Below are 16,314 nucleotides of genomic sequence, written 5' to 3'. Positions count from 1 at the left end.
GGAAGGGGGAAGCCCATCCTTTCCAGGGTCTGCCCAGTTAACTAGTTCTGGTCTCTCCCTGGGCCCTGCATCCCAACTGCACAGGGCCTGGCCCAGGGAGGGCTCTCCTACCTGCTTGCCCCGGCCTGACACCAGGTCTGTCCTCACCCTCTGCACATTCCCCCGGCTTCTCCTTCCAGAAGTGCAGCATCCTGTGAAGATCTCATATGCTCAGTATGATAAGTACCTCAAGTCAGACAACATGATCCGGACCACAGCCATATGCAAGGTGACCGATGAGGCCGAAGTGGTGGTGGAACGGGACGTCATCCTGGACAACCCCACCCTGACCCTGGAGGTAAGGAGAGGGGAGGGGTGCCTCTGCCCCCACCCCCACCGTCACCTGCAGCTCTACACAAGGAGCAGGGAACCAGGCTCGGCTTGGTCCTGGTCTCTGCCCATTGCATCAGCCCGGTGTTTGTTTCCTGTCTGGAGAGATGAACAGGCACATTTGCTGGCTGTTTCTTTGGTCCCCACTCTAGACCCAATGGGGACATCAGCTAAGGCAGGGTTGAGTGGGGCTTTCTTCAACCTGTTCACCCCCTACTGAGTGCGTGCTGTACTCTGGGCCATGTTGGGCTCAGGAATCACAGAGGCACAGGCAGGGGTCCAGGGAAAGCTTTGTGACCTTCCATGGCTGCAGCTCAGTCACTGCCCATGGATCAGGTAACTAGTGGACTTGACTCTCCCGTATCTCTCCATTCTCTGGAACCCGGGGTTGTGGAATCATGGACTCTTAGAAGCCTAATCTCAGGTTCTTATACCCTATCGTTCACACCTGGGTGAAGCAAGGCCCAGGGAAAGGGAAACAGCCAGTGATTGCCAGAGCCAGGGCTGGACCTCAGGCCCCTATACCGAGCCGGTGTGCTTTCCAAGGCATGGGTCACAGCAGCAGCATCTCCAAAGTGGCTGAGACCCAGGACTTCTCCTCTGCTTTCAGAGCTTGCTTTTGTCTACAGACTCTGCTCCCACACTCCCTCCTAGGAGCCCAGCCACGCGGGGCTTGCGGATCTGCAGGAGGCCCCAGCGGCCCTCTGTCCCTTCTTCAGCACCAACAAGGAGCCTCTGTGTGGACTCTAAGCCTGTGTCTCGCTCTCTAGCCCCCAGGTCCTATCCTACCCAGTCCAGTGTGGAGCCAGGCAGCACAATCTGAGGGGGAATTGGCTAGCAAGAACAGGCAGATGGCTGGGCAGAGACGATGGGGTCCATTCAAGAGCCCAAGGGTCAGACCTTCCCTGTCTCCCCCACTGGCCAGACAGCCATTGCCTTTTCGGTCCAATCACTGCTGGCTTCCCAAGTTCTGGGCTGCTACAGGAACAGAGTAATTGTGGCTTCCCCGGCCCCACCCCGCCCAAGTCACACCCCAGCTACAACAAGGCTTCCTGACCTCAGAGGGCAAAGGAGCCCAGCGTGCCCAGACTGGTGCAGGGTCCGTTCTATGCAACCGGCTGCAATTCACCCTTTCACAGCGCTGGTTAGTCTAGACTATGCTTTAGAATGGGAAGTGGTCAGGGGCTCGAGAACCAGAGCCTGGATAGCCCGTGTGAGGACATCAGAGGGAGGCAGTTATTTCTGACCTCAGGTTGAGCAAACAAATGGACCTGGGCTTATATCTGGGTCCCCGGAACTATCAACACTAACACTGAGAAAGTCCCTTAACAGTCTCAGTTGTCCCAACTCTCTCAAAGGAATAAGATATTTCTCTTTCAGGGTGCCATTTCCCCTGGGAAGCCTTTCCTGACCACCCCTACAAATCAAGCCTGACCCCGGTTATACGTGCTCAGTCTCTGTCTTCTCCCTTCACTGCATTTGTCCCAGCTGAAATCTCTGTTTATTGGTACAATGATTTGGTCCCCTCCCCTGATTGTAAGCCCAAGAAGGCAGGTGCTCCCTGTGTTCTGGGCTGGTCACTGTGTCCCAGACACAGTATCTTAGGAAATAATCAATATTTGTAAAACACAAAGAGAGCCCTCCTGGGGTCACGACCGGACAGAGCTGTTGGTCTGGGCTGGTGTTCTTCCCTCCCCGGGGGAGGCAGAGGACAGCTGGCACTGTCAGTCCCTGCTTGTCCCCTGTGCAGTACAGCCCTCTTGCTTCACAAGGCTTTGCCAAGACACTCTCCCCATCTCTGTTGACACAACGGATGGCCAAGTGTCGGTTCCAATGCCCCAGGCTAGGAATTGACGCTGGCTAGCAGCCAGTTCAGTTATGGAAACATTTTGCCTTAAAATGATCAGTGTTGAAATGAAGCTATTTTTTCCCATTATCTTCCTCTATCCAATATCCTCAGACCTCCTTATAGCGTTATCTTTTATTCAACACTTTAGCCCTACATCTTTTGGATTTCCATATCAAGGCTACTTTATCTTTAAAGACACCATAATATCTTTAGAAAGGAAATCAGAACACGCACAGGCCAGAAGGGTACTATCCTCAACCTTCACATTCCATCTTTATGAAATGCACCTCAGTTTTCTTCTTGCAGGCACATTCTCTCCTCTAAGCCTCTGGAGAAACGGAGACTTTCTTGACTTGATTGAACAAATCAATGCATACCTCTCACTCAGAGCAGGGCACAGGTTTTTAAACTCACCAAGGTGATTTGCATGAAAAGATAATAATTGGGGAATAAAATCCCATGATTTCATCTGGCACTGATTGGCAATTAGCATTGAGGACCTTAGGCTGTGGAATCAGAAAGTGGAAACACTGTTCCAGAGGTTGATGTCCTCCAAATCGCTGACCTGTGGCCCTCGTGCTCTCCTCTCAGTGCATTTGCAGATCAGGTTAGTAGGAGAAGATGATAAGTAGCAATAAAGAAAAAGAAACAAATACACAGAAATCTCAAAGATCATTGAGAAATACATGACATTATTTATGTGGCTTTGTTATATCCTTGCAGCATAAAATAGTGCTTCACTCTTGAAATTATATCATACACTTAAATGAGTTCCACGGGAGAAATTATAGTGCCTATCATTGTCTCAAAACCGCTTCAATTATGCACAAATTATTGGTCAGTATTGCAGGGCCTGTCAAAAAGAGCAAAGGCTTTGGAACCAGCAGGGCCCTACTGTTCCTAGTGTGTGGATTTCCCAAGCTATTGAATCCATCTGAAAGCTTTGTCACGATGGAACTGGTTGCCGTGAGGACTAATGATAAAAACGAAAACCAAACTAACACACACAGCAACCTTCTGTGATCCTAAAAGTAGAAGAAAAGAAATCCGCCAGCCACACGATTTTGATTCCTAGTTCCAAAACACTTTCCTCCCATCTGTGACCTCATTTGGTCTCTTCTAGGAGGGGAGGGATAATTGTCTCTACCAGATATGTCTGCCCAGAGTGCTGGCTGGCTCCTTGCTGAAGGACAACAGCTTCGTCTTTTGGAGTGAATAAATAGTCCAGGTCACTTTTCTGACCCCGAACCCTGGCTCCGCTTTCTTCACCTTGACTGGTGAAGATTGGGTAGGAGCCCTACTCAGACCACAATGTGACACAAGGAACCTTCTGGACTTCAGAAGTTTGGAAGGAACTCGGCCTGGGTTGTCCTCAGTGAAGAGTGACCTGGATGAAGGTGGGGGACCTACCACCCGTGACAAGGAACGAAGGGCTCTGGCTGTGAGCCTGAGTCTGTGCAGCCTCAGGGGCCTGTGGAGCCTCCTTGGAGGGGACGTTCAGGATTCGAGGGAAAACACAAGCCCAGTTAGCAGGAGGCTTAAGAAAATTAATGTTATTAAATTCAGCACGAAAATTTCCTAAGCCCAACAGCTGTCAGTGGGACTGGGCTGCCCTGGGAAGCAGGGGCTGCCCTTCCCTGATGATCTGGAACCAGGGCTTCTGAACCCAGCAGAGAAGCCATCCTGCTCTCGGCTGCTGCAAGAGACCCCCGCTCTTTCTCTGAGCCTCGTTTTCCCCTCCATAGCATGGGGTTGATGGCGATGGCTGATCGGGCACTTAGGAGAGCTGAATAAATGACCCTCCCCTCTTCAGGATGTCCTCAGGGACATCTTCCCCATCTGTCACCACCTCATCCTGCCCCGCCCTCACCAGGTGGCCAGTAGAGGCCGGGCAGTCAGCATCCTGACTCAGCAGCCCCTCTCCTCCGCAGGTGCTGGACCAGGCCCATGTGCGCAAGCCTGTGAACGTGCAGATGCTCTTCTCCAACCCCCTGGATGAGCCGGTGAAGGACTGTGTGCTGATGGTGGAGGGCAGCGGCCTGCTGCGGGGCAACCTCAAGATCGAGTGAGTCCCAGGCCCGAGTGGCCAGTGTGGGCGATGGCAGGAGAGGGACGGAAGGGCCTGCCCTGGGCAGGACAAACAGCACTCCCTCTGCCTTGAGTTCTTCACTCTTTAGAGGGGGTGCTCTTGAAATTCGAGAGTCTGAATTTGCATTAGGTTGGGGGCTCACCAGTCCTGAATTCCTGGGATGTCCCAGTCACCAGAGCTCAGAGCTCGTCCTTAGAGCCCAGCCTGATTATGGGGCCATGAATCCTCCCCGCCTTCGCCGTTGGGCTTCACAGGGCTAGAGGGACCAGGTGACCCGGAGGAGCAGCTGGAGGAAGAAGTGCTGGCCCCCACTAGAGTCAGGGTTGGGGCCACAAAAGGGCCATCCAGTCCAAGGTCTGCGAGTCCCACATCAACACTGATCTGTACCCTTCCCCATCAGCGTGCCAGCTCTGCGTCCCAAGGAGCGGTCCCGGGTCCGTTTTGAGATCCTGCCCACCCGAAGTGGCACCAAGCAGCTGCTGGCTGACTTCTCCTGCAACAAGTTCCCCGCCATCAAGGCCATGCTGTCCATCGATGTGGCTGAGTGAAGGGCCTTGGCGGCCCCTATACAAACTTGGGTACCACGGATCAGGGAAGCTCACCGGTGAAGTGAGACCCCTGCCCGTGTTGTCCAGCCTGGGAAGCCCGCTCTATCCTCTGAGGCTGCCGGACACGGACTTCCAGCACATACTCCCATCCCCCTCACCCCCAGGCCAGGCCAGGGTCCACCCTGGTCTGTGACTTAATCACTTTTGCACATTCCTGACCGCTGCCCCCTGCAGCTTCCTGCTGTGAGCCCCATGATCCTGCTTATCCTTCATGCCCATCAGTGCTACAGGGCAGAGCACTGACCCAGGGACTCTCCAAACGGATACAGGGAGAAGCCAGTCTGGACTGTTTGCTGATCTCCAGCCTGCACGTGGGACACACCTGCTCCTCCCTGGGGTCACCGTGGAGGGCAGGGAATGCTTAGTTATCTGCTGTGGCATCACATCCTTACACGCAAAATAAATGTTAAATAAGTGCGATCACCCGGCACCAACTCTAGTAGACTGCTGTTTCACCTGAGGTGGTGGAGGAGACAGCGGGGCTATCTGGGGTCAAGTCCTTCTGGAGAAGGGAGGAACTTGAGGAGGGCTTGTCCTCTGTCTTCCAATGCCCATAGGAAGCGGAGTTGTTCTGTGTGGCTCCAGGTGCAAAAATAGGAAGACATTTCAAGCCAATATATGGAAAGATTTCTAACATGAAGTCTGAAAACAGATGAGGTTGCCTTAGGAGAGAGCTCCTTGTCACAGTAGGTTCTAAGCACTCTCTGTGTGCTGGGCAAACTCTTTTAGTGTCTTTCTACACGTGTCAGAGTGAGAAAGGACTTCAAAGTCTTTGCTGGAACCCTTTGGCAGGACGGGCTGCTGGTGGCGGCCCAGGCTCTGCTCACACTGGGTTCTTTCCTGATGTATTAGCCCATTTTCTGTTGCTGTAACAAAACACCCAAGGCCGGATACTGTCCAAAGAAGAGAAGTATTTGACTCACCATTTTAGAGGATGAAAGTCTAAACTGCATGGTACCAGGTCTGGTGAGACCTTCATGGCAGATTGGAGGAGTATATGTAAGAGGGAAAAAGTCGGAGAATGGGAGGGACTGTCTTGCTCAGTTAAAACAACTTGTTCTCATGAAAATTAACTTGCGGTTCCAGGAGAACTACCTAATCCCTGACAGTGCCTCTCAGTGACCTGGTGACCTCCCAGTATCTCCCTCCCTCTTAAAAGTCCTTCTACCTCTTAACATGGCCACACTGGGAACAAAGCCTCCAGCATATGAGCCATGGAGGAATCCTCTAAGTCATATTCAGACCACAGCACCTTCTGGGTGCCTCGCCCTCTTCTCCCAACAGGAGAGAGGCGCCACTTTAGCTGGCCACTCTGTGCTGCCGACCAGAACCTTCTCTGCCTGCACACATTCCTCCATCTTTGCCCCTTAAAATAACCCCAAGCTTTCCTGTTCCTTGCACTGACTAATCTCTTTCTAGCAATTCTGCTTTACTCTCCAAACTGAAGGCATCAATCCAGGCTAAGCAGAAACCCCGACTCCACATCAGCCTAGGGCTTCTCGCCCCTGCTCAGCTCAGGTCTGCCCCAGGCTTGTGAAGGAGGCACGGTTGAACTGATCTCTTCCTTCCCTCCTGTCACCGGATCCTTCAGGGTCAGAACAGGGGTAAAGGGACTCAGAAGTGGCAAAGGTCTGCTTTCGTAGCCCTGAGGTCACAGGCTGCATAGCCCTCTGTCAGGCGATATTTTATGCAGTCTTTCTATGTGACATGTTTTCTGATGTGGGTCAGCATGGCCCTCTCAGAAGAGGCCCTGAAAGTAGACCCATCCACCACTACGTCCCATGAAAGTTCACAGTGCTTTCACGATGGCCGCCCAGTTCCCCTTCATGAGGTCCCTTGGTCCTGGGGAAGCTCATCCCCTCTTGCCCCACCAAGCAATAGGCCAGTGGTCTGCCCTCTGCTGCTCTGTCCTCTGCCTGCCCCTCAAGCAGTTCCTGAAATCTGCTGGGGGAAGCCAGTAGCAGAACCTGTGTCCACATTTGGCCTCCATGTCTCCCAGGAACTCCCACCAGGTCCCCCACTCAGGTGACTGTGCACTCTTAAGTCTGTGCCGCACGGCAGAACCCCAGCTGCCGAGCGTGGTGTGCTGGGTCTCCTCTTTCGAACTTCTTCCCCCTCTCTGTGGACTCTTGGGGTCTGCCCTTTGCCTTGGCTTGTGGGTGGTGGCACTCCAATCCTCTTAGAGGCTCTGCCCCCCCAGACCCCAACAAGGGGCATTTGCATAAAATAGACAGACCTCGGCTCTGGATGCTGACAGAAAGAAACCCTAGAAATTTCCATTTCCTTCCCTCCAGCATCATCCTCACCAGCCAGCCTTTCCTGAGGCTACTCTAATTACTAGCCACAATAATTTTTCCCACCCCTTGAATTGGAGCTGAGCCTGGGTGATTGACCTGCTTCAGCCAAGTTTTAACCTGGCAGGAGAGAGATCGTGTGAATTCCCAACGTCAGTGCCTTGAGAAGTTTTGTGTACTTCTGTTCCCGCCCTCTTGGGACACTGTCCCAAGACCACTATGTGAAAACACCTGATCCATTCTGTGTCAACCATGGATGCATGTCACTCCTTTGTCCCTTTGAGAAATACCTTGTTCATCTGCAAGGAAGGCAATTAGCTGACAGCTTCAGCTGTTAGCACCTTCAGGCTTCATCTCACCTTTTGAGCGTAGGCCATGCTCTTGCTGGGTAGCTCCAGGCAATGACTGAACCAGTAGGAGAAACAGGACCTGCTGGATCCTACCCATCACTGGGTTCCTCTAGGGGGTGATTTTTGCTCTAGGGCTCCCCATCGGGTTGACTGAGACTGACAGATCTTGGTTGCAGAGGGAAGCTCTCCTTTGCACATCCCTCATTTCTCCCACTATTATCTTTCAAAGTCTTTATCACACACTCAACAAATCTCTTAATTTCATAACTGCAACTCCATTCTATTTTCTGGAGGACCAGCTAATAGTTGGTACCAGGAGTGGCGTAAGAAAACAGTGATTTAGAGGAGAGCACATCTTCATTCCATATCATTCCAGGGGATGTCGAGTGGGTAATCTGGGTGGAGACCTCAGAGATTTGGGTTCTCCAGATGCCACTGGACCCTCGAAGCCCACAGAGACAGATGATGCCCCTCCTATTAGTATCCTGCTGTGTAGGAAGACACTGGAGAAGCCTTTCCTCTGCGCGAAAACAGGAGGCCCACTCGAGATCAGTTCCTACCCTTTCTCTGGGTTTCCAGACCAATAAATATTCAATTATAGCATAACTCAGCTAGGGATGCATCAGTCCTGATAAGGGAATAAAGGGATTATGGTCCAAAGGAGCTGTGGAAATTAGCCCACCTAAGACAGCAAGACCAGGGCAGTACTGTGGGAATGGACTTGAGAGCCCTTGACCAGGGGGCAGAACAAGGAAGACTTTCAGTGACTTGGGCCATTTGGAATTGAACCCAGAGGCACTTTACCACTGAGTCACGCCCCTGAACCCCTTTCCTAAATTTTTTTTTTTTTTTTTAAATCTGTGTCTTTCCCGAGGCTGGCCTTGAACTTGCAATCCTCCTGTGTTGCTGGGATTACTGGCGGGTGCCAATGCACCCAACTAGGCCATTCTTTTTGTGACACAGGATTTAATACTGTGACCAGGACACCCAAGGCTGGTGCAAATTTGCAGTTAAGTGGCTCCACACATCTGGGGAAAGCGATGTCTTGTGTTGAGAGAGACTTACCAGGACAAACCCCATCCTAAGCCGAAGAGAACCTGTGTCCTATATTAGAAACAAAGAATGCAATCAACAAATGCAGCTTCCTCCTTCCATCTCTAGCCAGACTGATCAGGGAAAAAATAAAGATACAAATTACTGACATCAGAAAAAGAAGTTATTTGAAGAATTTAAAGGGATACTACAAACAATTTTATACAAATAAATTTGCATAAATTAGATTAAACGAATTCCTTGAAAGACACAACCAGAAAACTCCTTCAAGAAGGAATAGATACCCAGAGTACCCCTGCATCTACCAAATGACTGAATTTGAAATGAAGACCAGCAGAAAACTGACCAACCCAAGTAGCCAACCACAGATCCGCTTGCCGTATCACATTTTCATGTGGTTCGTTAAGCAGAAAAAGAGCATTAAATATTATTATTTTCCACCTCGACATTTATTTACTCTCCAGCACCCAAATCTAAAGTGTCCCTCTTCTGGGACACTTTCCTATATCTCTCCACCTGACTGCACCCCACATCCCAAACACTCATGGTCCCTCCTTTCTCTGATCTCTCCTTCCCTGTGCGCATGTCTTTCTAGAATATTTTGACATAAAGTCAACTGACTGTCTTTTCTCCCCTCTCCTAGACCACGTACTTGTCATGTACAAGAACCATTTCTTTTTTTAGCCCCATGACCTCCACATCAAGACAGTATCTGGTGCAAATTAAGTGCCCATCTATGTTCAGGAGTTAAATGAGTGACATTGTAGATGAATAAATGAATGAATTAAATAATGAATGAAGCGACTGCTTGGAATGACTGAAAGAATTGTCACATCTAACATTCATTGAGAGCGTACACTTTTTTGGTCTCTGTTCTAAGGCTTTGATAGATATTTATTTAATCCTTCCAATAATTCTTTAAGGATAGTACTAGTATTAGTCCCATTTACAGATGAGGGAGCAGAGACTTAGGGAGTTACTGAGGTCACAGGTAAGTGAGGTTAGTAAGTGGCAGAACTGGGATTCATTCCCATGTGGTCTGATCCTAGGGCCTGATCTGTATGTTATGGAGTACTACCTTCCCGTGATAAATGCCATGACAAGGTTACAAAGAGGCAGGGAGGTAAATGATGCAGAATCTCAAGGAAGTGTTTCTCTGTTGTGGTGCTCAACCCTGCAGAAGCATTCTTGGATGACTCCTCCAAGTCTCCTTTCCTGTAACTGCTAAGTTATTGGCTCTCTCATTCCTATGAAGCAGTCTCTTTGGCTTCCTCTTCTGGCTCTGGGCCACCCTCCCTCTCAACCTTGATCACAATTTCCTTGGAAAGTTAGCCTCAGAGAGCGACATCCAACCTGGAGCATGCCCAGTACCAGGGGTTCCCCCGACAGAACATCATTTGTCCTGCCAGCAACTTCCAAAGGTGAACGTTATTATGCCCTGGTATCCAGGGGGAAATAGTGGTTTAGAACAAGTTCTCTCCATTCTTTGCTCTTATATGAACCTTTCTTTTTATGATCAACTATGGCAATTTAAAAAATAATGTAGTGATATCACATTACAAATAAAATACTCAAATCTTTTTGTAGAGTTATGCTCCCAAATCCCACAGGCATTTCATAATGGTTGGTCAGTTTTCAGCTACAGTAACAAAATACCTGAGATGATTAGCTTATAAATAGAAAAGTTTGTTCTGGCTCACACTTTTGGAGGTTTCAGTCCATGTTTAATTGCCCATTGTTTTTGGCGAGGCAGCACATCATGGTGGGATCAAATGGTGGAGCAAAATCACTCAATTCATGGCCAGAACTCAAAAGACAGAGTGAGGAGGGGCTGTGATCTCACCACTTCCTTCAAGGGCATGCCCCCAATGACCTAAAGGCCTCCCGCTAGGCCCCACCTCTATAAGGTTTGACCACCACCCAAAAATGGACCTCTAGGGGACACTTAAGATCCAAACTATAGCAGCATGGTGTGTTTGGTGACATGACGTGGTAAGTTCAACGTGACATGAGGCTTCACCTGTACTGTACAGAACTGCAGTGAGAGTGGAGTGTTAGTGCAGCAGTTCTATCAACCTGGACACCCCTCAGATGACTTGTGTCTCTGGTTTTCACCAACTAAACCTTCACGTTTACCATGCCTCAGAGGACAGGGAATCAAGGGGGTTTGATTTAGAACAAAGTTAAATATTACTTATTCATATATTTACTTCTATTTATTATTTAAAGTAATATTACTTCTATTTTACTTCTTATATTGCTTCTTATTAGTTCAAGCCTGAATACTTCAAATTTATAGCCACTTCTTAGTAAATTAGCTTTCTCTATAATAAAAAATATTTAAATATAAGCAGACCCATTAAAACATTTTACACAAACACATTCGCAACATAAAAATTCCTTAAATATATGAGCACGCAAAGGAATTTAAAAATGTCAGACATTTCCTCCTTCCCCCACTTAGGACACACTTGTTGCTAATATGGAATGTGCCTTTTCCAATATTTTTGAGCCCTTAGGGATGAGAGTGGAACACCCCCTACTGGTTCATGGAAAAAATTCAGACACATGTAAAATTATCGGACTGCCAGTGTTTCAGTCCTATTTAATTATGAAATGCCTGTGGGGTTTGGGAGCATAACTCTACAGAAAGATTTGAGTTTTTTTTTTTATGTGACATTGGCAATCTAATGCTTTTTATCCTGCGAGATAGGAACTCCTAGGGTCACCAGGCCATTAAATTCTATGACTGAGATTTCATTGACGCACAAATGATTATTGAGCCCCTCCTGTGACTAAGTCATGGAGACTCATCAGAAATGATCTGTGCTTTCTGGAAGTCTGAGTCAGGAGGATTGAAGGCCTGTCCGAGGGGCGGAGCTGAGGAGTTAGAAGACGCAGTGAATAATCGCATAAATACAAAATAAAAATCCAAGTAATGATTAGTACACTGGGGAGTAAAGGCCAGAATGGGAGTATGTGTGAGGAGGGACTGGACAGGAGAGGCCCTCTGACGGGTCATGTACAGTCCACGCCTACCGTGAACGCTGAGGGGAACTCGCACGTGGATCTAAAGGAGCGAATGGCAGAGCCCCGAGGTGGGAGTAGGCCTGGCGTGTATGGGGAACATGAAGGAAGCGACGCTCCCGGAGTGCAGGAGCCAGGGTGAGGGTAGCCAGAGGGGAGGACAGAGAAGGCAGGAGGCAAAGAGAGTTCCAGCAGGGCCTCGTACGCCATGGTGAGGACCTTGGCTTCTATTGTGAACGTGATGGGAAGCCCGGAAAGGTGTGGAGCAAAGAAGTGACAGGATTGGGCTCTTGTTGGGTGCTGCAGGGAATCCGTGGAGAAGGCTACCGTAACCGTCCAGGTAACAGAGGCATAATGGTGGCATGGACCAGGCTGGAAGCCATGGGTGGGCTCAGAAGTGGAGGCAGAGCCCGTGAGTCATGCCAAGGGATTGGGTGCAGGAGGTCAAGGAAGAGGTGTGCAGCTGACAGCCCCATCTTTTAGCCTGAACGTTCAGTGGTTCCGTCTCTCTCCACTGATCCTTAGAACCTAGCCACCACGCTTGAGGAAGCCCAGACCACACGAAGCGGCTTATGCAGGTGTGCAGCCATCTGCCCAGCTGAGGTTCCAGCCGCCAACCATGGGAATAAATAAGCCTCCAGGTAACTTCGGGTCTAGATGTCGAGTTAGCCCCAGCCCTTGAGTCTTCAAGCTGAGGCCCCAGACATTGTGGAACAGAGGCCAGTCATCCCCACAGTGCCTTGTTCAAACCTCTCACCCTTGGGAATATACGTGAATATTTTTCACTTCTAAGTTTTGGGGGAGTTTGGCATGCAGCAACGACAACTGGAATAAGCCCCAGCGTGCATTAGGCTGGTGGATAATTCCCCGGTGTCACGACTGTCTCCCCTATTATTTCCAGGGTTGTCAATGTCTAAGGAGATATTAAAGCCAATTATAACCTTTATTCTAAATGTAATTGTATTATGGTTCCCTGTTGTGCTTGGCTGGTGTCTGTTGGCTGAGGACGCAGCCACTTTCCCCACCCCGGGCAGAGACAATCCTTGTGACGCTGCTTAGAAACAGGGTTTTCTCTTCACGATGCCCTCTCGTAGCCAACAAGAGGCCTGGTCATCATGGAGGAGCAGAGCTGAGGTCTCCAGGTCACTCCGCAGGGAGAAATGTGGCCTGTGACAAGGGACTCGTCAGCCATCTGGCGACTCCCAGGTCAACCAGACTCAAAACAAGCATGCATCCCTCTACCTCTTCAATCAAATACAGCTTCTGTGTGTCAGAGAGTATGCTCTCCACATAAGAACACAGTGGTCTGTGGCCTTGTGGAGCCCATACCCTAGTGGGGAGCCAGCCAGGAGCAAAAATTCAGACAGATTGTGATAAAAAATAATGAAGGAAAGACAGGTTTTGTCTTTGGGAATGATAAGCAGCATTCCCCACTGGCCAGGCGAGACCCCTCCATGGACTTGTGTTGCAGCTAAGACCTGAACCAAGCATGGTAGACCTGTCTGTAAGCAATAGAAGTTAACTCTGGCTGAATCAAGGAGAGGAGAAAATATTGTAAAGATTCTGAAATATTTCACAGACTAGCTGAAAAAATTAGAGAATCCAACTTAGAAAACAGGAGGACTATAGATGTAGCTCAGTGGGAGAGCATTGGCCCGGTGTGTACGAGGCCCTGGTAGCCACACAGCCAGCATAACAGTCAAAAATATATCACAAACCTATCAGGTGAGGATCTCATTGCTTGACCTAAGAATAACCTGGCATAAGAACCCATTGTGGCCACTGAAACCATTACCATTGTCCCCTACAATGGAGTTCCCAATGTCCTCTCCTTCTTTTCCCAGTGAGAATATCAGTTTGGCTGAGCCTATGTCATGCAACGCCCTTGCCGCAACAAAATCTGGGGAAGTAGTGATTTGGGCAAGATGCTCGGATCCACAGCAGCCATCTGGTGCCAATGCAGCCACAGTACAAAGAGCCATCAGCAATCCAGGGTAGTGGAATAGAGGGATTGAAAGAACAAAATCCTCTGTGGTCCTGCTGAGCTGCTTCACAGTCTTGAGGCTGGCTAATTCTGGACATTTTACTAAATAAACAATACAGAGCTTCAGAATCTTAATCCACCATTGTCAGAGAGCCTGTGCATGGAAAGCACTTTAACTGTTAAGAGAGTGAAGGAGCCCCGTGCTCAAGTCATTTTTATCTAAAGTGACTGGTGGGATGTGCTCTAATGAGTGGGAGCAGGTCAGTGAGATTTCTCAAACATTTGCGTGAATCAGGATTGACAGGAGAAGCTTAGTAAAATGGGGATTCTCACAACCCATCCCTGAATTCGCTGGCTCAGAATCATGAGGATATTCTTTTAATGGCATGCAGAGAACCTGATGCAGGCAGTCCATGGAGCATACTTGGTAAATTCTACCAACAGAGGTCCCCTGGCTTAGGGGAGCATGGAGCCAACAGACTCAACCTGGCTCCATTTTCTTATTTTTCCTCTCTGAGTTCCTGTTTCTCTTCTGCAAAACTTAATATGATCATCAACATCAAGTAGCTAACAGTGCCTGAGCACAGTAACAATATACATAATAATATTTATTGCACCAGATTACCTGGACCAAGGGACTCTGCCCGTCAAATGGCTGAATAACTTTAGGCCAATTACTTAAACTGTACCTCAGTTTCCTCACTTGTACAATGCAGATAATAATGGTGCCCACTTCAGGGAATTGTGACAATGATTGAATTAATGATATTGAGTCTGACAGAGAGGAAGTGCTCAGTCCAGGTCAGATTTAATTCTTACCACCAGATCCAGGCATTAGAAAAAACAGCACTTCAGTCAGCATGATTCCCACCCAAGCCTCACAGCACCAGGACTTGAGAGAACCAGCAAGGACGCAATTCATCTTGTCTGGACGTAATTGGAAAGATATTTGAACAAAGTAAGGTTTGAGTTCACCTTTGGTCAGAAGCGGTCTAAACAGGGCTGGATCCGTGGCTCCAGAGAGATGCCCAGGCTAGGAATCATATCAGGATTCTGAGGGTTTGCCTAGAACAGAGAAGAGGCCCCCTTCTCTTTGACGTCACAAAGACAGGTGCAGATTACCTGTGGCCTGAGTGTTAAGACTCAAGGATGCTGAGGATTGGGGACAGCCTGCTGCAATCTTAATCACCACCAGCAGAGGGAGACCTAGACTAGAACCAGCCCACAGAATTTAACAACTAGCTGACTGTCAAGACGAAACCTGTGATTTCAGTCTGCTATCAAGGAGAACCAACACCCTAAGAACGCATTAAAAACAGCTGGGAAGTCGGGTGTGGTGGTGCATGCCTATAACCCTAGTGACGTGGCAGGAGGATCGTGAGTTCAAAACCTGCCTCGGCAACTTAGTGAAGTCCTGAGCAATTTAGCAAGACCCTGTCTCAAAATAAAACTTAAAAAAGGCTGGGGATGTGGCTCATGGTTAAGCGCCTCTAGGTTCAATCCCTGGCGCGCGCACACACACACACACACACACACACACACACACCCACACACAAAAGAAAAAAAAAAAAAAAAAGCAGCAGGGATCAGGACTTTTGAGAACCTGAGGCAGGAGAATCATAAGTTCGAGGCCAGCCTTGGCAACTTATAAAGACCGTCAGTAACTTAGCAAGAACCTGTCTTGAGGGGCATGGGAAAAAACACCTGGGAAGCTTGTTAAAAATGCATGCCCTGATCTGGAGTGTAGCTCAGTAGTAGAGGCTTACCTAGCGTGTGTGAGGTCCTGGGTTCAATGCCCAGTACAGCACAATAATTTAAAAAAAAAAAAAAAAAAAAAAAAAAAACACGTCCTAGTCCAGCATGAGAGGGTACAAGGCATTGTACAGGGTATTGGGGTAGGAGGTGATGTGTATCAGGCCTCACCTGTCATTTGTCCCAGTCACAGTTGCAGGAACTGGCTCTGGCACCTGAGAGCCTCTCCCCTGTGTTTTGGACTCAGTCCTTGTCCAGGACTTTCCTTCTGATGCTAAGGACCCAAGTTCAGCTTCCCCATGTATGCAACTAGAAGTACAGATCACTGAATGGTCTGCTGGTGATCTTCTCGTCAAAGATGGAGCGCAATGGATCGATCCTTCCTCCTTCCTCACCCAGATGCGTGGTTCTGTCATGGCTGACCTGCAGAAAGCCCTCCTTGGTAAGGTGTCCCTATGTCTTTGCCTCAGACTCTCCTCTCTTATGAAACAGGACAGGTCAAAATGAAACCAAAGCTGCCACGGTTAGTTCCTGTTGAACCTGGCTTCATGGGTACCTGGGACTGACTTATTCTATTATCCATATTTTCGTACATATTTGTACAAAATTTTCCATAATAAAATATATATGCACATATAAAAATGAATGTTGCAGAGATGGTAATTCAGGACAAAAAGCAATGACGACACTGAGAAAAACTGAACTCTTGAAATTAACTAAATTAACAATGATCTGATGAACACTTATTAATGGAAACTTGCTCAATCTCAATAAAAGCACTAGGATTTGTGGCTTTATGACTTAACCTGTTTCCCTCTCCCTTCCCTTTCTCTGTGGTACCTTTAGAAACCAGACACCTCAGGGTCCCTGCATCTGTAAAAGCAGCAGTCGGTAGCCACCAGAGGGGAAGACTAGGTTTGAAGCTACCCAATACCAAAA

The 16,314-nt window shown here is 48.7% G+C and overlaps 1 protein-coding gene across 1 annotated transcript in view; it reads left to right on the top strand.

Moving 5' to 3' along the window:
- Window positions 1-5,369, top strand: part of TGM3 (transglutaminase 3) — a 42,859-nt gene extending 37,490 nt beyond the window's left edge. The window contains exons 11-13 of the mRNA XM_079118730.1: window positions 180-337; window positions 4,150-4,283; window positions 4,708-5,369. Coding sequence (XP_078974856.1) covers window positions 180-337; window positions 4,150-4,283; window positions 4,708-4,855 — 440 coding nt within the window. The 3' untranslated portion in view covers window positions 4,856-5,369. The remainder of the gene's footprint in view (window positions 1-179; window positions 338-4,149; window positions 4,284-4,707) is intronic.
- Window positions 5,370-16,314: the final 10,945 nt, after the last annotated feature.

Source organism: Sciurus vulgaris (assembly GCF_902686455.1).
Source record: "Sciurus vulgaris genome assembly, chromosome: 2".
In the NCBI taxonomy this organism is placed as follows: domain Eukaryota; kingdom Metazoa; phylum Chordata; class Mammalia; order Rodentia; family Sciuridae; genus Sciurus; species Sciurus vulgaris.
Note: the sequence above shows the minus strand (reverse complement) of the source record. Positions and strands in the feature narration are given on the sequence as shown.